General features: G+C 48.7%; 2 protein-coding genes across 2 annotated transcripts; both read right to left on the minus strand.

The window, feature by feature from the left end:
- Nucleotides 1-2810: 2810 nt before the first annotated feature.
- Nucleotides 2811-5232, minus strand: LOC123167535 (subtilisin-like protease SBT4.3). Its single transcript, XM_044585372.1, has 7 exons — nucleotides 5012-5232; nucleotides 4433-4937; nucleotides 4285-4346; nucleotides 3978-4199; nucleotides 3793-3904; nucleotides 3486-3684; nucleotides 2811-3403 (listed from the first exon to the last, which is right to left on the minus strand). The coding sequence occupies exons 1-7, from the start codon at nucleotides 5116-5118 to the stop codon at nucleotides 2856-2858; spliced, it is 1755 nt and encodes a 584-aa protein (XP_044441307.1). The 5' UTR covers nucleotides 5119-5232; the 3' UTR covers nucleotides 2811-2855.
- A 7321-nt stretch (nucleotides 5233-12553) lies between these two features.
- LOC123166039 (uncharacterized) lies at nucleotides 12554-13861 on the minus strand. The gene has a single exon (XM_044583797.1). The coding sequence runs from the start codon at nucleotides 13494-13496 to the stop codon at nucleotides 12798-12800; it is 699 nt and encodes a 232-aa protein (XP_044439732.1). The 5' UTR covers nucleotides 13497-13861; the 3' UTR covers nucleotides 12554-12797.
- Nucleotides 13862-21035: the final 7174 nt, after the last annotated feature.

Raw genomic sequence — 21035 nt, forward strand, 5'->3', positions numbered from 1 at the left:
GTGCCAAAAACTAAAGCAGCAAGTCAGATTCAGAAATTTAGGCCAATTTTTTTGTTGAATGTCAGTTTTAATTTTTTTTACAAAATTCTTGATGAATAGACTTAATTTAGTGGCTGGCTCTTTCATATCTCCAATACAAACTGCCTTTGTTAAAGGGAGATATATTATGGAGGGGGTGTTGGTTTTACATGAAGCGTTTAACAGTGTCCATGTTAAGAAACAGAGTGCTTTATTGCTGAAAGTAGATTTTGAAAAAGCCTATGATAAAATTAAATGGCCTTTTGTTTTGCAAATGTTGAAAGGAAAAGGTTTCCCTGATAAATGGATAGACTGGGTTATGAGTACTATTAGAGGGGGAAAAGTTTGTGTCAAAGTTAATGAAAATTATGGCCCTTACTTCCCTACTCATAAGGGGCTGCGACAGGGGGATTCTCTGTCCCCCTTAATGTTTAATCTAGCAGTAGCTGCCTTAGCTATCCTGATGGATAATGCAAGAAAAGCTGGTTTGATTAAAGGGTTGTTGGCTGATACTCTAGAGGGGGGAGTTAATATGTTGCAATATGCAGATGATACCATTTTTTGTTGCAAGATGATTATGAAAGTGCTTGCAATTTAAAATACATATTATGTCTATTTGAGCAAATGTCTGGCTTAAAAATTAATTTCCACAAGAGTGAGATATTCTTGTTTGGGGCAGCTGCTGATAAAAGGCAAGAATACTCCAGAATATTCACTTGCCCTGTGGGAGAACTTCCTGTGAGATACTTATGACTCCCAGTTGATAAGAAAAGAATTAAGAATAAAGACCGAAAACCATCTGAAAACAAAATGGAAGGAAAATGTGGAACCTGGCAAGGGAGGTTGATAGCTAGTGCTGGGAGATTGACTTTAATACAATCCTCACTGACTGGAATACCATACTTCATGATGTCATTTTATGGGCTGCCAGTGGGAGTGGAAAAGAGAATGAACTTTTTTAGGGCTAGGCTGTTATGGTAAGAAAGTAATGACAAGAAAAAGTGTCACTTGGTAAGATGGGGAGAGGTATGTAAACCAAAAGATATGGGTGGTTTGGGTATTCATAATTTAGCCTTTATGAATAAAGCTTTGCTATGCAAATGGTGGTGGAAAATTTATAACACAGATGGGGTGTGGCAGAGGATTCTGAAACATAAATACATTAAAAAAATGCATTACCAGTGCCAAGAGCAGAAAAAGTGACTCACAATTCTGGGGTGAGTTGATGAAACAGAAGAATTTTTTCTTCTCTTTGTGTAAATTTGAGGTAGGCAATGGGGAGAATACCAGATTTTGGGAAGACTGATGGATTTGCCCTAAAGCTCTAAAAGATAGTTACCCACGCCTTTACAACATTTGTTTTGATAAGGAAAAATCAGTGGCTGGCATTTTAAAGGGAGGGATTGATAAAATTAGCTTTAGAAGATCTTTATGTGGGGAATCTTTGCACTTGTGGGAGCACATCAGAGAGGTGTGTGAGAGTGTGACACTTGATGAAACTCAAGATAAAATTAAATGGACTCTGTCTGGAGATGGCAAATATACTGTGAAAACATGTTATAGACACCTGGTCCAGAATGGGCTACACTATTCATACAAATTCCTTTGGAAAACAAAAATGCCCCCCAGGGTCAAGGTCTTCTTATGGTTGTTGCTGAGGAAAAGTATTCTTACCAAGCAAAACCTGAAAAGAAAAGGATGGCAGGGGATACAAAATGTTCCTTTTGTGGTCGAGAGGAAGATATAGAGCATCTCTTTGTACATTGCTCGGTGGCGAAAATGCTTTGGATGGTTATGAAATGTTCTTTTGACATACATGATGTTTCTGACAAAATTAATGACATATTTGATAGATGGATAAATAAATTTGAAAAAAATGACAAGAATCTTATGACCATGGGAATATCAGCTATGCTCTGGACGATGTGGAAATTGAGAAACATACTAGTTTTTGATAATCACAGTATTATTGATCCTTGTGTTCCTGTGAATTTGATCATTAAAAATTTACATGAATGGTGTGTGTGTTGCAGAAAAACCAAGGAAGAATAAATTGCATGAAGGAGGGCGTAAAACAAGTTGAGCAGGTGGCTATGGAGATTTTCAAAGCGACGCACGGATGGACGACTAAAGTTCCAAGACTAGGAGGCTCCTGAAGAACAGACTGTGTTGAAGCTTATCTCTCTATGCTGCTTGTAGCTCATATGTTTTTTCTCCTTTCCAGCTTCTTTTGTGTTGCGACCTGAACTTCTGGTCCATGATGGTAGAGACATTTAATCCTTTATGTAATAGCAAGTAGAACTTATAACGCTAGCTGTTGGGGGCTTCTCTGGCGCTGGTTGGTGCTGGGGTTTTAGCCAATCTTGACATAATGTTGTGTGGGAGGAGGGAGGGATGGATTCCTCCTTCAACACAACATCGTCAGATTTAGAAGTGTATGCTGGTCCGCGTCGGTGAACATTTGATTTCTCTAAATGAAATTGGGGAGGCAAACTCTCTTTTATCAGGAAAAAAAAACGAGACCAGTCCATTGCTTGTGCATGAAGTGAATCTGGAATTATTCTTAAGCCCCCTTTGTATTTGTACAAAGGGTCTGTATAGGACACATCTAGATGTGACATAGTTATGTCACATCTAAGCTCATGTCCACTCTGTTTGTGGTCTATTTTTTATTTTTGTTTTTTTGTTTTTTGTTGCTGCATTATATATTTATGGGAGTTTTAAATGTGATATCCTTAAAAAAACATTTAGATGTGAATTAGATAAACTGTTGTACAAAACCTAAATTTATCCGACGAAACGAATTATTCCTTTCACCCCACCACCCAAATCTCCAATTAAACATCCACAGTATGAACAATCACCGGGCTCCTCACATGCCGATCCCCGTCGGACCACACGACGGCCGCCGACACGAACTCGTTCGCCCCACCCAACACGCCGGAGACCGTCACGGTGAACGACAGCCTCTGACCCAGCTGGCTGAACACCAGCCTCCTCGGCGAAACAGCGACGCGGACGAGTTCAGGCCGCGAGCTGACGAGCTTGGCAACGTACACCGACCCGGGCACGCCGACGTTGGTGACGGTGCGCGGGAAGTGCGCGCTGAAGTTCTTCCCCGGTGCGGCGTGGACCGCCATGGTCGGATAGTTGAGGTCGGCCGCGGACCCTCTCCGGCCGCCGCGGCAGGGCGCGGCGTCGTCTGAGTCGGTGACGAGCTGGAGCTGCGTGGAGTTGTACCCCTGGGCGCACAGCATGCGCACGTAGTCGCCCTCGCGCGCGTCGTACACGAGGCCCGGGTCCGGCGCCCGCACCGGGTTCAGCTGCCCCGCGCCGTAGGTGAGCTCGCCGCCGCCGCGGTTGCGTGACGAGTTCATCGGAGTCGCTGCACCCAAACGCCGGCGTCGTCCAAGTGAGTATGATGCGGATGGAGGCCGTGAGAGAGCGGGTTAACTAGTTGAGATTACCTGTGGTGATGAGAGCCGACATGATCATCGCCGGCGACCAGTCGGGGTGGAAGGACTTGACGTAGGCCGCGGCGCCGGTCGCATGCGGGCACGCCATGGACGTTCCCGAGTCGATGCTGTACGCCACGCTCCTCCCGGACACCGGCGACAGTGGTGACCACGCCGCCAGGATGTCGATCCCCGGCGCCGACAGGTCAGGCTGCAGTGCAATGACCATACAAAATGCATGAGCCCCAGATCTGGCCATCCTTCTCAACTGTAATTAATCCGTTTATTTACTGTGCAGCATGGCTGATGATCTGACAACCTTCAAGATCGAAGGGGTGATCATGTTTGGACCTGGAGAGGAGAAACTGGCCACGATGGGGGCTTCAGAATCGAAGGCCGACTCGCTGGCGAGGATGGTGCCCACAGGATTCCTGAAGAACACATCATGAGATTTCACCATTTCAGCCCTGCAAAATACAGTACATTTTTGTCTACGGGACATACCGTGTTCTGTTGACGTAGGCCATGATTCTAGTGAACTGGGCCTGGCTAACCATGACGGCGGGGAGGGGCAGCGAAAACGCGATGTCGGGCTGGTCGGTGCCGATGACCGCGCCGGCAGCGCCGACGGTCACCGGCCCGCTGCCGTTGCTGGGCAAGGCGCAGAGCAGGATCTTCCCCTTGTATGACCGTCCCGCCACGGCCAGCGATTCTGCTTCACAAGAACTGCATCACGGTATACGAATAACATCACGTAATTGTACAAATAATACTTACTAATAATCTGTTTCTTTAGCTAAGGCTGTATTACCCATTGATTGGAAAAACAAATGGAACATCCTTTAGCTCCGGGAAGATGTTAATGGAGGCCCCCTGCGTCACAAGAACATGGTAGAAGTCCACCTTGAGCAGGATGATGTCTGAGTTTCAGTGGGTAGATCAGCTGACGCCTCGCTTACCACGATGGTCTTGCCGTTTCCGAGCACCAGCTTGTCGACGAGCCGGCGGTCGGTGCTACTGGCGGCGACGGACAGAATCCACGGCGCGACGTTGCAGACGCGCCCGCTCTCCAGCCCGGAGTTCCCTGCCGCGGCCGACGTGAGCACCCCGGCCTTCATGGCGTGGAACGAGCCGATCGCGGCCGCGTCCTCGAAGTACTGGGCCGGCAGGTCGTCCCCGATGGAGAAGGAGATCAGGTCGACGCCGTCGGCCACGGCGTCGTCGAACGCCGCCAGCATGTCCGCGTCGCTGCAGCCGTCGTCCGAGCAGACCTTGTAGATGGCGAGCCTGGCGCCCGGCACGGCGCCCCGGGCCGTGCCCGCGGCCAGGCCGCCGAGGCTGATGTTTCCCACCGCCCGGCCGGCCACCGTTGACGCCGTGTGGGTACCGTGGCCATCGGTGTCCACCGGCGACAGCCCGGCGGTGGACGATCCGTGGTTGTACGCGCGAGCACCGATGATCTTGCTGCGACACGTCGACGGCACATGGTCAGCCAGGAGCACGCCGGAGTGAATGGCATGCAAGAAGAAAGGGCGTACTTATTGCAGGTGAAGTTAAGGCAGGCGCCCTTCCATCTGCTGGGCGGCGGCCCGAAGCCCTCGTCGGAGAAGGAGGGGGAGTCCGGCCACACGCCCGTATCGAGCATGCCGACGATGACGTCTCCCTCGAGCTCCAGGCTTCGCTTTGCCGTCTTAGGGAAGCCTAGGAAGTCCCATGATCTTGTCGTGAGAAGCTGGCGCGTCCTGCTTGGAAAGATTGACACCACACACTCCATGCCTGGCAGGTAAAAGCCGTGCAGTGCATTCATCGCAGTGTATCATAATGTTACGTTGTGTGCCAATGGGCATCAAGCTGATGCATATGGAACTTGGTAAAACTTGGCAGAAACTCAATTTACAAATATGTAATTATCCTTCATTCTTATCAAGTTTCATCAGGTTTTTTCGTGTTCTAGAGTGCATCACTTAGTTTCACCATGTTTCGGAAATCAAATTTAAAACCCGTCAAAATATATTGAAGAGTGGTCTCGTTTCAAAGTTCATGTTGCAAGGAACACAGATATGCAAATGAAACATAAATTAGACTTTCACTGCAAAGAAAATAGATTCAAAATTGGAAATCAAATGAAAAAGCACGGGAGGGTGAAATTAGCATGGTGTGATGAGTGGAGAATGCAATCTTTTTTTTTTGCGGGGAGAATGCAATCTTTGGCAAAAGCATGCATGCATGGCATAAATGTGATTAATGGGCTGATAAAGCACAAAGCAATATTTCTCCCAATAATGACCAATACTAAACATATACCTGGGAGACAAACATACATGATAGGATTGACGACTAAGTGGAAGAATTGCTTTTATCCAACATCAGAGCGATATATTTGAACTCAACCTCATTTTTAGTGCGTCAACGATTGAACCTATGGACCATTAGATCAAGAACCAATGGCAGAAAAGAATTTTTCAGAAATCCTGAAAGAGATGATTTACCGTATGATCCCTTATCGAGGGACATTAAATGGTTTAGCTTTGCTATCCTCGCCCTATTCCAAAGGCACATGTGCGGACAACATTAGCCAATTTCAGCCAATAGTTTTTTTAATGTTATCTTTAAATTCTTTTCGAATGGATAAGTGTTTCGCCTTTCTCTGGTACTCCCTCCGTCCCATAATATAAGAGCGTTTTTTACACTAGTGTGGTGTCAAAAATGCTTTTATATTATGGGACGGAGGGAGTAGCTCATAAACCATTTTTCCAACTTAGATTGTGTTGGGCGTTAATATTTTGGACAGGGTTCTTATTTCTCCAGGTGATCGTTTCACGATCTTCACTGTTGAGGGAACAATAGGATCATCCTAACATAAGTTCCTAAAAAACCATATGACAAAGTTCACTGGTCTTTCATGAGAGTAGTATTTCAAAGAAGGATTTTGATCAAGGTTAGACCCATTTTCCTCTCTTTTTTGAGAAAAGACACCCAAAGGGCACGATAACTAGGCAAAACCTTATTGCAGAGTTGCCACAACAATTAAGTAATGGAACTGACCTTGTTATGTGGCCTGGTTCATCTACGACAACTTATACCACAAGGTCCATGTATGCTCTTGTTTGTCAAGGACCCTCCGGTTTTCCAAGCAGTTTAGGGTTTGTTTGGTTGTCAGTGATGTTAAAACCTGGGCAATAAACCCCCAACGGGCAATTTCCCTGCTCAGATCGGATCCCTGGGAAAAACTTTGTTGCTGTTTGGAGACCAAGGGAAAAGGGAGTAGAAATACTATAGAAACGCTCGTTGCAAGATCCACCCGCGGAGGGAAGAGAAAGCCATCGCCGTGGAACAGTTGGCAGAGGAAGTGGGATCGCTAGCGAAGGAGATCGAGAAGCGCCGCGCTGTTGCCTCGAGGGTTTTCTGCCCGAACCCTACAGGTGTGGATTGTTTCCCCGTGGAAACGACGCGGATGGGGGAGGGAAACCGTGGCGGGCCAGTGACCAAATGCGTCGTGGGCTTTCCCCGGGCTGACTTGCCCTGTGGATTGTGCACCCTGGTTTTCGACGGGGTTCCCGGGGGGATCCTGCATAACCAAATGAGGCCTTAGAGGCTTGTATTCCTCTTAGAAATCAAGGTTTTTCCAATGGCAACAGATTTGGTGATGCTAAGCTTGCCATCTAGCAAACATGTTAATGCTAATGTTGTGTGCTCTTTTTGCGGGGTGATGAAGATGTTGACCATATTTTTGAATTGTGGGTCCTAACCCAATTCATGTGGAGTTGAGTGCGGTCATGGTTGAATGAAACCCAAAAAGGTTGCCCTCTTGTTAGCCCCGATTTCTAGTATGACTAGACAAACTAAACACCTAGTTTAGATAGGTGTTGGTGCCCAAACCTAGGTTTTTTTGGGCTACTAGGAAGAAGTTTACTATTGAAGCTATGTTCCCTACTCATTTGGTCTTTTCAAAATGGATGCGTTGCTTCATTAGTGGAAGCCACTTGCTAGAGATTGGAATGCATGCACTGGCATGGCCATCAAGATTGAATTTTCGCTTGCTATTTTTCGACCTTCGAAAACGCCCACAAATGCAGGGGCGAAACCTAGAAACGGGTTGAGCCCCTAACTGGGCCATGTATGTGGGCTTTGCGCTATTACTTTCTATGATTTTTTTCATAAGTTTGGGCCTAAGCATCGGGCTAAGGTCCGCACTTGCACAAATGCCCCTTAGAAGCATGTTTTGTTGGGTCATGTTGTTGCTCCTATCTTGGATGTACTTAACCTATATGCTACCCCTCAAAAAAAAAAAACTGAACCTATTTGCTTTAAGATCCCTTGTGATCTTGCTATGTTTGGCTGCTTTGCCTTTGTGGTTTTCTAATAGTATAAAGTTGGGCACTGCCTTTTCTTCATAAAAAAAACAAAGATCTAATGAAGCTATGATAAGTTCCATTGGTTCATCTAGACCCAGTGCTTGTATAGCAGCTCGGTCCATGCCGGCGTCGATACCCTGACTAGCTTCCTCCACTTGCTCCCTCTTTCTCCAAATCCCTCCTCCAAAGGCCAATGAAATCTCTCTTCTCGCCACCTCCCATGCCAGCTTCTATGTATGTCCAGTGGCTCCCCCGCTACCGGATTCATCTTATGCTCCCGCGCCTCCTAATCTTAACAACTACCGTCGCCTCTCCTATCTCATTGTTTGGCTTGGATCTCCACCCATCAATGATCATGACATGCTTGTGAATGGCGGCGCAGCTCCCTATATAGATTTGTTCGCCACCCTTTGCATGCCATGCCGGTGTTCCTCCAAGCGCGGGGAACACAAAGAAAAAAAACCCTCCCTCTGGGCTAGGTAGCATTTCATGGCAGTCCTCTGGATGATATAGAAGCGATCTCGGATGCCAAGAGATGGAAGGAAGAAGAAAGAAGAGAACAATTTGTCCAAGAAAATGGTAACAATCCTTCTGAATTAGATGGCATAGTGGCTTGGTGAGCGTACTAGAGAGCTTTTCTTTCTCGTCTTTTGTGAGTCTTGCTGCAAATCCATTCAGGGTCCTCTGGTAACTGTAGATGATCCTCTCGTGAGCGGAGCTGCAATCCATATACATAGTACACAGATTCAGTCACTTCCTTATGTGTGATTGCCTCATTGGTGTAGTTCAGAAATGGGTTTTGTGACGTGTAAGTTGACCAAGATTTTGGAAATAAGGATTTATCCTGACCTGTGATCGAGGTCGAGGGCCCGGCTCAGCAGCTCGTGGTGGGCAACGGAGAAGCCGCCGGCCGTCTTCTCCTCCCCTGCCGGTGGATGCCCCATGTACACGATGTATACCTGCACGCACGACAGAATTCCATGTTCTTACGAGTGATTTGCCCGAAGAAAACTAATGCGCGTGATCCGACCTGTCTCTCGTCGTCGTCGCCGCCATCGCCGTGATCGGAAGCATGCAGGCCGGTCACCGAGAGGAAGAAGACGGCAGCGATGGCAGCCTTGATCGCGGCGGCGCCGGCCATCGTACGCGTGTGCGTTTGGCGCCGTATTTTGGACAACGCCGGGAGCGTAGTATTTGTATAGCGCGTAGTAAGGCATGGCAGCTTCGGATACGTCGACGGCAAGCGCTTGCCGCCCCACTGGATTATGCTGCTACGTGATCAGTGATCACCGTATAGTCTCGCTTGCACCGGAGGGTTTCTTGGCGTTTTCTGGCGAATATAAACGCTAAAACGGTAAGTTGGTCCTTGGTGCGTACGCCCGGATGCTGTCCTAGACCATGAAGTTAAATTTGCGATGGCTTGTTGTCGAGCGGCATTTTTTCTTAAAAGAATTAAACGCTTTTAGGATAGGAATGGATCAGATCCGGAATAAGAAGAAGAACAGCAGATAATAAACTGAAATCCCAGCCCTTGTTCATACCGGAAATGGTATGTATACTATGCTAAGTCATATTATAGGTTCCTGATTGAAAATGGGGTTAAACACCCACACTTAATTAAGCTAAGCATACTTGTCATATCATCGTTCGCTCCGTACCCCTTCGCTCGTTGCGACCCAAGTGCACTCATCTAGATTTTCCCCTGCCTGTTGCCGGCATCGCCGCCGGTCCACCTCGTCTCCTCTAGTCCTAGGACCATGTAGGTGCGGTGGATCCCGACCCTTGCTGGAGGGAGGGCTCTGATTTTAAGTGTTTTTTAAAATTTTGTTAGGGTTTGTGACATGCTCAGGAAGAGGAGGTGAGAGCGGCTTCCTGAAGATGGAGTGAGGTTCTCTCTGCCTAGCCCCCATCCCAGCGGTGCTTTTAGCGTCATCAGACGGCGTTTGGAGGTGTGTCTCCGATGGATCTCGTGGCATCCGGTCGGCGTTGGTCGTCAGTGGATCCTCTTGGATCCGGTCTTAGTTTGTCAATATCTATGTGTCTGCAAGTTAGTTCCTTCCGATCCACGCTTCTCTTCATAGGCGGCGGTTGTTGTTCTGGTGCGCTGGTCCTATGGGGACTTAGCACGACTGTCGGTGTTAAAATCGGCAAATCTCAGGTAGAGGGTCCCAAGCTTGGTGATCTGAGCTAGATGGTAACAGGAGAAATAGGGATACGATGTTTTACCCAGGTTCGGGCCCTCTTGATAAGGTAAAAGCCTACGTCTTGCTTCTTATATATTGATTGTGATGGGGTACAAAGTACAGTATGATCTATCTCGAGACCGCATGAAGATGTTCCAAGCTCTAAACCTTGCAACTGTGCCTCTACAGACTAAGCCCCACGGCTTATATAGACGCCGAGGGTACCTAGGGTTTACACACGGCCAGTTGCAATCTAGGTAGGGATAAGCATGCCGATCATTCAAATATGCTTGAAGTGTACTCCAAGCCAGAAGATTTACATATTGATTACGCCGAGCGCCAGGGCCGACATAGCCCATTCATCAATCTTCGGTGGGTCCTCGGACCGGCCCATAACCGACGGGCCGACGTGGCAAGCACCCCCTAATCTAGGACACCAACAATAGGCCCCGAACTAGCCTTCAAGCTGAGGACATCGGGCATCTTCATTGGGATAACCTTGTAAGCTTGAGTCTTCGGCTTCGTTGGCGAGTTCCATCCACCACGTTGGCTTTTGATTCCGAGGTCATGCTCGGCTCCGAGGTTTTTCTGGCCTTCCCAATTGCGACCATGTGCTCATAAGGTAACAGGAGATATCTTTCAACAAGACCCCATTTCCCCGGCTTTAATGTGCCTTGGTTATTCGGGATATCGTGTAACCGGCCCGTTGTTTTCAAGAATACTATGACAATTTTCCGAGGTCAATTCCTTGGGAGGGAAGTTTTATTTTCCGAGAACTTCCTATGACCCTTGGTGATTTTTTGGCCCGACACCTCGATATGCCCGCTAATGGGGGACGTGGTGGGCCTGACGATCCTTCCTCGATCTGTGTTCATTTATTAATGCTTGACTCCTGGGGAACAAGCGGAGTAACTATTGGGGACTCAAACGTCCCATCGTGGTAAATAAATGGTGATGGGGGGGGGGTATGTTTAACCCTGCCTGCTTCTTCCCTATCGCTAGCAACTTTCTCCCTCCGGCCTTGCTTTCATAGCTTCAAGAATGGCAGATGCCCCTGGCTCATCGAAGCGCCCTAACGGCCGCCACCAAGGAGATTGCAAGAGTTGCTCTGTTACCCCAATGAAGCTCAATCGCCTCGCCACTCAAGGGTACTTGCCCGATCCAGATTTCGTATCCTTCCGCCCCGGGCTGCAGCCCACGGACATAGGGGTTATCAACGATAACTACCCAACTCCCCATGGAGAGGAGCGGGTTTGTTTCATCCCCTTCCTTCTTCGAGGCCTCCGCTTCCCTATCCACCCCTCCCTCAGGGGCCTCTTGGCGTTCTACGGGATCCAACTCCACCATCTGGCCCCAAATCCCGTTCTCCACATAGCGGGTTTTGTTGCCCTTTGCGAGGCCTTCCTGGGTTGTGAGGTCCACTTCCGATTATGGCAAAAGTATTTTTTCCTAGCTCCTTGCTCATGCCACAATTATGTCTACGAAGTGGGTGGGGCCGAGGTGTGTCGAATTGCCGGCGCAGGCCACCTCCCCGGCACCCCAAAGGAGGATGTCGAGACGTGGGTAATCGAAAGGACCAACACACCAGAACAGCAACTGCCGCCGATAAAGAGAAGCGTAGATCGGAAGGATCCAACCTGTAGATACACGAACACAGACGAACGAAGACATGATCCATGTGGATCCACCAAAGACAAACACCGACCTAATCCCGTGAGATCCGTCGAAAACAAATCTCCACACGTCCTCCGATGATGCTAGAAACACCACCGGGACAAGGACTAGGTGGGGAGAACTTTATACCTTCTTCAGAGAGCTGTTGCCGCCTCGCCTCTCTAAGCAGAACACAAACCCTAAAAAAACTCAAAAAAAAAATATGAAAAAACAAAGACCTCCCGCCGGCAAGGGCCGGTATCCACCACGCCTCCTATGGCCCCAAAACAACATGAGACGAGGTAGACCGGCGACGGCACCGACGGGAGGCACGAGAAACCCTAGCCAAAGGATCCTCCTTCTTCCGTAGGAAGAAAGAAAACGATCGCCCACCCGAGTGCTCCAAATCCTCCTCCCTACATTTAGTCCTTACTGTGATTATTTTGCATTTCAAGAGACAGACGTTCAAAATCAAGCAGAGTAGGACACGTAGTAAAGCGGCACGGATGCCGGCACATCTCTCTCGCTAAAAAACTTCACCGAGGCCGGTAGATCTATCTTTGCACAGCACGAGGTGTTGCCTGCCTCGATGGATGAAAAGACTGTCAGTACCTTTCGTCCACTCAACCAATGAATGATGCACTAGTCAACACAGTGCCAAATTGCTCAGATCTGAACTTTCCGTTTGTCGCCACCCCCCGGCTTGTTTTGCTCTGTTTTGCGTGTGAACATGGGTAGATCACACTATCAATAATACTGTTGGCCCTAGCCAGTTGTCCTTGGCAGATGCTCTTACTCGTACTTAAAACCACACTCACGACTGTATTAATGTGCTACATCCAATACCATTAAAGCATAAGCAACAAAATGCTACAGGATCCTAGCTTCAGAATCAAGAAGGGGCTCAAACAAAATGAGCTCAAATATGCATTGCAACGCTGTTAGTGGTAGATTAAACACACAACACAAGATTTTACAGGACGCACATGTATACACAGTCTTACAGACGTAGCAGCGGCGCCACTGGCGAGTGGTTAGTAGTGCAGTGACCACCACTGAGCCACTGGCCGGCCGGTGCACCATGGATGGATGGATGGACGTGTCTTTTTCTGACGCACGCATGCGCGGCTCGCCTAGGTGGGATTCAGATCCTGGAACATGGACTCCCACGGCGTCTCCGGGTCCTCGCCGCCGCCGTCGCCCATCTCGGCGTCCTCGTCCTCATCGTCGTCGGCGTCGTAGTCGCTGTCGCAGGTCTCCGTGCTCGCGAAGCACCCGGCCACGATCGCCGTGGCCATGTACGTCGTCGGCGACGCGACGGCGCCTTTCTTCGTTGTTGGCTTTTGGGCGCTGTTCGTGAGAGTGTGCATGGGCTTGCCCACGCGCGTCAGGAGAGCCGCCAGCTTCCTCTTCGTGACCTCCCGGCCGTCCGCGGCCGTCGGCGCGCCCTTCCACCGCGCCGGCCCTGCCACGCCCTGGTGGCAGAGCGCCAGCGGGCGCGGCGCGACGGCGGCCTTGGACCTGCCCCGGCGCGCGGCCGAGCGGAGGCAGCCGGCCAGGGAGCGCGCGGACCGCTGCGCGGCCGCGGCGAGCAGCCTGGTGGCGCGCCACGGCAGGACGGTGATGGCGGCCGAGGCGGAGGACTCCTTCCGGGCGAGCTTGAGGATCTCGAGGCGGTGCTTGGCGACGGCGACGCCCATGGTGGCGAGGAAGGCGTGGTCGAGGTGGCGGACGTCGGCGGCGCCGAGCTCGTTGCGCGCGAAGAGGAGCGCGTACTCGGCGGCCAGGTCCTCGCCGAGCCCCGCCCTGCGCAGCCACTCGTACCAGTCCATCCCTCCCTCGCTCGCTCCCTAGCTCAGGTGTGTAGGTGGGACGCACGAGCGGCGTGACGGTGTGCACGGGACGAGGGTTTAGTACAAGCTATGCTAGCACAGTAGCAGGGGAAATGGCTGGCTGCTGGCTGCTGGTGGCTAGTGTGGAGCGATGTACGAAGGTGCGTCCTGATGTGAGCATGATTGGGGGGAGGAGGTTGGTGGATGGTTGGAGGGGAGCGAGCGCGAGGGTGGATCTGGTTTGCCGGCAACGGTGTGCCGCGCTGCCGCTCCCGTGGAGAAATGAAATTCTAGCTGAACCGGTTTTCACCGGGTATGTTGCTGCCGCGGGATGGAGTAACGAGATTCGTGCTGTATTCGACAGTCAACGTGTACGAAAAAAGTTGTTTACCGGAGCGATACCTTTTTTTTTCGGAGGGTAAAGTTTCTATTGATTACACAAACTAATAGTCTTGCTTACAAAGATATGGAAAATCGCCTGGACCGGAACCGAGCCACACAACAGTGCGCTCTTCTACTCTACCAAAGTTTGCAAGGAAATGGCTAACTTTATTTTGATCGCGCGAGATGTGAGTTAGTCTCGTATCTCTTCCTCCCCTCATGAGACGTCTGGTCTGGTCTATCAGCATAGCAAAGCGAGATTGATCCACAGTGTCGCCCCTCAACATATTGATTCCGACAAGACAGTCGGTCTCAATCTCCACCGGCAGAGGCGTCCATGGGAGCGCTAGGTTTAGGCCCTCCATGCACGCAACCAGCTCAGCTTCAAGTGCATCCACGCATCTCCGTAGTTGACGACATGACGAGAAGATGATTGTGCCCGAGCTGTCTCGGAGCACCATGCCCGCCCCGGCCGTGCCTGTCGTGGGGCAGAAGGAGCCGTAGACGTTCAGCTTGGCCCAACCTGCAGGAGGGGGAAGCCATCTGGCGGGAGCCCACGCGCTCGTCGGGGCTTGTATTGGCGCCGCACCGGTGTGCAGCGCTTCCATCACCTGCTTGCCCTTCACCGGATCAGCCTCCGGCTGGTTCTGCACGCCGATAATGGATTCCACGTAACTCAGCAGGAAACGGCAGGACGCTTCGACAGGAGGAGGTTGCTTGTCGTGCGTGAGCTCATTCCGAACAAGCCAGCAACGCCATATACAGCAGCATCATCAGCTCCAGTCGCTCCCGGTCCGGCAGGTCACAGAGGCATTGAGCTAGCCACTCTGTCCCCGTCCGCCTGAATGCCTTCACCTCGGGGATGCGCCAGTGTTCTTCCTTGGCCTGCCATAGTCCGACTGCCCGTGGACACCTGCAAAACGTGTGGAACGTGTCCTCTGGCTCGGTAGCGCAGAGAGGGCATAAGTCAGAAACCTCAAGACCCCGGCGTTTCTTGTTCACCCAGGTGGGTAGACAATCAGTGACGAGTATCCAAACAAAGGTGCGCACCTTAGGAGGAGCAGGGCACCTCCATATAAAAGACCAGACGGCCCGTCGCCCGTCCGGTGCCCTGCTCGCCGCGACTGATGAAGGCCTCATGCGTTCCTCCAGAGCAAGTTGATAAGCACTCCGAACCATAAAACTGCCACTCTTCTCCGGCGCCCATGCAATAATATCTTCACTCAAGCGTGGTGAAGTTTTAATCTTCAGTATCTCCTCCGCGTCAACCGGGTAGAAAACTTGATGGATCACGACTGGCCCCCATCCACCATGGTTGTCAAGGAGGTCCGCCACCCGCCTCAATCTGCACCTGCCCTACGGTGTGACTGCTTTACCGGTGCCGTTCCTCGGGATCCAGCTATCACGCCAAATGCGGATGGATTCACCGTTCCCCACGCGCCAGATAAGACCTCTTTTCAGCAGCTCCAGCCCATGTTGCACACCTTGCCATGTTGCCGAGGTGCCAGCCGGGAACACCGTGTCCTCAAGTCTACCGTTGGGGTAGTACCGCGCCTTTAGAAGCCGCGCACACAAACTATCCGGATTGGACAACAGCCTCCAACCTTGTCGTGCCAATAGCGCTTGATTGAAGAGCTGTAGGTCTCGGAAGCCGAGCCCACCTTGTGCTTTTGGCTTGATCAAATGAGTCCACGTCTTCCAGTGCATCTTCTTCTTCCCTTTCTCCACACCCCAATACAAGTTGCGTATCATCCTCATGAGGTCCTCGCAGGTAGAAGCAGGGAGACGGAACACACTCATGATGTATGTGGGGATCGCCAGAGCCACCGATTTAATCAAAACTTCTCTACCGCTCTGTGCCAGTAGTTGTGCTGCATCTCACTCCACCGTTCTCTTTGTTTACTTCTGTTGCAAGTTCTGGAATTTGTCCTTTGTCATACGCCCGGAAGGGGTAGGGAGCCCAAGATAGCGCTCTTCAAAACTATGGTGCTGTACCCCCAACACTTCCTTTACCTCCTCACGGATATGGGCTGGGCAGTGTTCTCCAAACAGGATGGAGCATTTGTTCGGATTGATGAGTTGGCTGGTAGCGTGGGCATAAGCGTTCAGCGCCTCCTTGACATTGTTTGCTTCGAGGGCCGACGCACGAAAGAAGAGCAACGTGTCATCAGCGAACAACAGATGTGAGATGCCAGGAGCTCTTGGACAAACCCTCATTGGAGTGATCTCTTGGGCCTGCACTTTCAGTCACAAAATTGTAGCAAGACCGTCAGCAACAAAGAGGAATAGAAACGGAGAAAGGGGATCTCCCTGCCGAAGCCCGCGCGTCGGTGCAAATGACTCTGAGAGGGTTCCGTTAAGATTAACACAATACCGAACCGAGGTGACACATGCCATGATCCACTTCACCCATTGGCTCGTGAAACCCATTCTCTGCATCACTTGCTCAAGAAATCTCCAATCCACTCTATCATATGCTTTTGACAAGTCCAGTTTATAAGCACAAAAACTCATGTCCGGATCCTTCTCCTGCCTTATATAGTGTGTGCATTCAAATGCAATGAGGGCATTATCAGTGATGAGCTTCCCTGGCATGAAAGCACTCTACTCCTCGGACACCAACTCACCAAGGATAGAACTGAGACGGTTGACCAAACACTTCGAGATGATTTTGTACACCACATTACATAAACTGATAGGCCTGAACTCCGTCATCATCTTTGGGTTATCCACCTTGGGAATGAGGACAATAGTGGTTGAATTCACTCCCTCCGACATTATACCCGTGGCGAAGAACTCACTTACTGTCGTGATGATATCCTCTTTGAGTATGCTCCAATGGCGCTAAAAGAATCTGGCCAGGAGGCTGTCCGGTCCTGGCGCCTTGAGGGGGCCAATCTGGAATAAAGCGTCACTGATCTCCTTTTCAGAAAACAGGGCACAAAGCTTGTCATTCACCTCGGCAGGAATCACCTCCTCAAACAGCGGCACTACAGTCAGGTTGGAGGGTTTTGTCAGCCTCAAAAAGATTTCGAAAATATGCGAGCGCCATACCTGACATGACACGATGATCTGTTTGGTAGTTGTCGTTGGCATCAATCAGCCCTTTGATCTTGTTCTTGTGCGCTCTCCACACAGCCTTACGATGGAAGAACTTTGTGTTGCGGTCACCATGTTTCAGTCATTCCACTCGCGAGCGTTGGAGCCACATCATTTCCTCCTTATAAAGTAGTTCATTCATATGGTCAGACTCCCTGCGTATCTCATTCCGGTCTGCATTCATGTTAGTGAGCTCCTCTAATCTCGTTCTGGACTTCTCAATTTCTTTCGTGATGTTTCCTAACTTACTTATTGATCCATTTGTGTAGCGCTAGCAGTATTGACCGGAGTGCCGAGCAAATGTTGCCCAGATTACCTTTTGCACCGGCTACCCCCCATGCCTCCGCCACAATCTCCGCCAGCGCCGGTTCCCTTCCCACATGACTTCATACCTTCGTGTTTTTCTGGTGCACACCCGGGTCTCCCTACACACTGGAGGATAATAGGGAAATGATCGAAGCTGGGAGACGTGAGGTGTGCCACTTCACACTCCGGGAACAGGTCACGCCAAAGGCTGTCTGCCACAACCCGGTCCAGGCGCACCTGAACATTGGCACGCCCACTGCGCTTGTTATCATATGTGAATGGGTGCCCCGAGAATCCCAAGTTCACAAGCTGGCAGTCCTCTAGGCATTCCCTAAAGGCGACCATCTGGTTCCGGGGCCGAGGAGTATAAGACAAGTGCTCAAAATCCCACATAGCCTCGTTGAAATCCCCTGCCACCAGCCACGGAATGTCTGCCGTACCTCTTAGCCTGCATAAACTCTCCCACATTAGGTGTATGTTTTCGACCCTTGGTTCTCCATATACATTTGTTGAACCTTGCTACACTCCGGCTTCTCTTTTTCAAGCCTCAACCTGAGCCCTTTGACATGTTTTGCAACCTGTTTATCCGCCTCCTCAGCACCCACACCCTCATTGTCCTCAAAACCATCATGCGCATCTACCCTGTTAGGGATCCCTTGCTGTTCTTGCGGGCTCATGCTTGCCGCTGAACGCGTCGAATACTGTGTCGCCGTTCCTGCACTCCCCAGGGAGAAGTCCATCACCCGACGAGCTCTCGGTTGCCCCGGCGATGGAGTGTACGCTGGTCTTTGTTCAAACTTCTTGAAAGGGGAACATCGGAGGGTGGAATCATAACCCTTTGTGGCCATTGATACGTCTCCAACGTATCTATAATTTTTTATTGTTCCATGCTATTATTTTATCTGTTTTGGATGTTTAATGGGCTTTAATATTCTCTTTTATATTATTTTTGGGACTAACCTATTAACCGGAGGCCTAGTGCAAGTTTCTGTTTTTTCCCCTATTTTAGAGTTTTGCAGAAAAGGAATACCAAACGGAATGAAACCTTCGCGATGATCTTTCTTGGACCGAAAGCAATCCAGAAGACTTGGAGTCGAAGTCTGGAACTCCACGAGGAGGCCACGAGGCAGGAGGGCGTGCCCAGGGGGTAGGCGCGCCCCCACCCTCGTGGGCCCCTCGTAGCTCCACCGACGTATTTCTTTCACCTATATATACTCTTATACCCTAGAAACATCAGGGGGAGCCACGAAACCACTTGTCCACCACCGCAACCTTCTGTACCCGTGAGATCCCATCTTGGGGCCTTTTCCGGCGATCTGCCGGAGGGGGAATCGATCACGGAGGGCTTCTACATCAACACCATTGCCTTTCCGATGAAGCGTGAGTAGTTTACATAGACCTTTGGGTCCATAGTTATTAGCTAGATAGATTCTTCTCTCTCTTTGATTCTCAATAAAAAGTTCTCCTCGATGTTCTTGGAGATCTATTCGATGTAATACTCTTTTGCGGTGTGTTTGCCGAGATCCGATGAATTGTAGATTTATGAACAAGATTATCTATGAATATTATTTGGTTCTTCTCTGAATTCTTATATGCATGATTTGATATCTTTGCAAGTCTCTTTGAATTACCGGTTTAGTTTGGCCTTCTAGATTGATCTTTCTTGCAATAGGAGAAGTGCTTAGCTTTGGGTTCAATCTTGCGGTGTCCTTTCCCAGTGACAGTAGGGGAAGCAAGGCACGTATTGTATTGTTGCCATCGAGGATAAAAATATGGGGTTTATATCATATTGCTTGAGTTTATCCCTCTACATCATGTCATCTTGCTTAATGCGTTACTCTGTTCTTATGAACTTAATACTCTAGATGCATGCTGGATAGCGGTCGATGTGTGGAGTAATAGTAGTAGATGCAGAATCGTTTCGGTCTACTTGACACAGACGTGATGCCTATATTCATGATCATTGCCTTAGATATCTTCATAACTATGCGTTTTTTTATCAATTGCTCGGCAGTAATTTGTTCACCCACCGTAATACATGCTATCTTGAGAGAAGCCACTAGTGAAACCTATGGCCCTCGGGTCTCTTTCCTATTATATTGCATCTCTTTTATTTACATCGCATCTCGTTTACTATTTTGCAATCTTTACTTTCCAATCTATACAACAAAAATACCAAAACTATTTACTTTACTATCTCTATTAGATCTCACTTTTGCGAGTGACCGTGAAGGGATTGACAACCCCTTTATCGCGTTGGTTGCAAGGTTCTTGATTGTGCAGGTACTAGGTGACTTGTGTGTTGTCTCCTACTGGATTGATACCTTGGTTCTCAAACTGAGGGAAATACTTATGCTACTTTCCTGCATCACCCTTTCCTCTTTAAGGGAAAACCAACGCATGCTCAAGAGGTAGCAAGAAGGATTTCTGGCGCCGTTGCCGGGGAGATCTACTCCAAGTCAAGACATACCAAGTACCCATCATAAACTCTTCTCCCTCGCATTACATTATTTTCCATTCGCCTCTCGTTTTCCTCTCCCCCACTTCTAAAACGATTTTTGAAAACCTCTGCCTTTTCTTCGCCCTCCTTCCGTTCGATCTTGTGTTACCATGTGCCTTCTTTTTGCTTGCATCTTCACTTGCTAAAAGTTTATGGATCCTCATCCACTTGCTAATCTTTTTAAGAGATCCAATTATGATGAACCAATTGCTAGTGAGTTGAGTGCACTAGATTATCTTTATGTGGTTTTGCTTGAAATTGGTGAATTTGAAAATTGTGATGAAGTGTTGAAAGAAGAAAATTATAAAGTGATTCATGATAGTGCCTTGAATGAAAAGCATGATTGCAATGTTGTTATTATAAATTCTATTAATGTCAATTGTGCTAATAATATTCAAAACCCTAAGCTTGGGGATGCTACTTTTGCTATGTCCACTACTTGTTGCAATGATCATGATTGGGGTGATTCTTCTTATGATCATGAAAATTTATTTAAACCCCATGATGAATATGAGATTGATAATAATGTTTGCAAGAATAGTGAAGGTGGGTTTGGAAGAGTGTCAACTTTAGATCCCACATATTTGGATAATGTTCAATCTTATGAAGTTTTTGATAAAAGTGGGTTCGGAGAGGTCATGACTTTATTTTATGATAATCCCACTATTTTGGAAGAGTGTCAACTTTGCATGCATGTGGATCGTGTTGAGAATATATTATGTGATAGCTATATAATTGAATTTTCTTATGATCCTACATGTAATTATTATAAGAGAGGAAAATATGGTTGTAGAAATTTTCATGTTACTAAATTACCTCTCTTCATGTTGAGATTGCTATTGTTTCTTTCTTCTTCCTTGCATATGGTGGTTTTTGCTTGTCTTGATAATTTGTTTGCCTATACAATGCCTATGCATAGGAAGTATGTTAGAATTAGATGTGTTTTTCACATGTTTTATGATGCTCTCTTTGTGTTTCAATTGCTATCTTTCATGTGAGCATCATCGAAATTATCAATGCCTAGCTAGGGGCGTTAAATGATAGCGCTTACTGGGAGGCAACCCAATTTTATTTTTGTTCTTCGCTTTTTGCTCCTGTTTAGTAATAAATAATTCATCTAGCCTCTGGTTAGATGTGGTTTTGTGTTTTAATTAGTGTTTGTGCCAAGTAATACCTTTAGGATAGCCTACGGTGATAGTTAATTTGATCTTGCTGAAAAATTGGAACTTTTGTGCGCACGAAAATAATTTTCA

The sequence above is a fragment of the Triticum aestivum genome, chromosome 7D, assembly GCF_018294505.1.
Source record: "Triticum aestivum cultivar Chinese Spring chromosome 7D, IWGSC CS RefSeq v2.1, whole genome shotgun sequence".
NCBI lineage: Eukaryota > Viridiplantae > Streptophyta > Magnoliopsida > Poales > Poaceae > Triticum > Triticum aestivum.

Excerpts from the sequence above, each read along its gene's own strand:
- LOC123167535 (XM_044585372.1), bottom strand. The coding sequence starts at position 5,118 with ATGCTCGATACGGGCGTGTGGCCGGACTCCCCCTCCTTCTCCGACGAG. Across the intron at positions 4,347-4,432 it reads GAAACGGCAAGACCATCGTG|GGGGCCTCCATTAACATCTT; the intron begins GTAAGCGAGGCG and ends CTTGTGACGCAG. Across the intron at positions 3,685-3,792 it reads TCACCCCTTCGATCTTGAAG|CCTGACCTGTCGGCGCCGGG; the intron begins GTTGTCAGATCA and ends ATTGCACTGCAG.
- LOC123166039 (XM_044583797.1), bottom strand. The coding sequence starts at position 13,496 with ATGGACTGGTACGAGTGGCTGCGCAGGGCGGGGCTCGGCGAGGACCTG.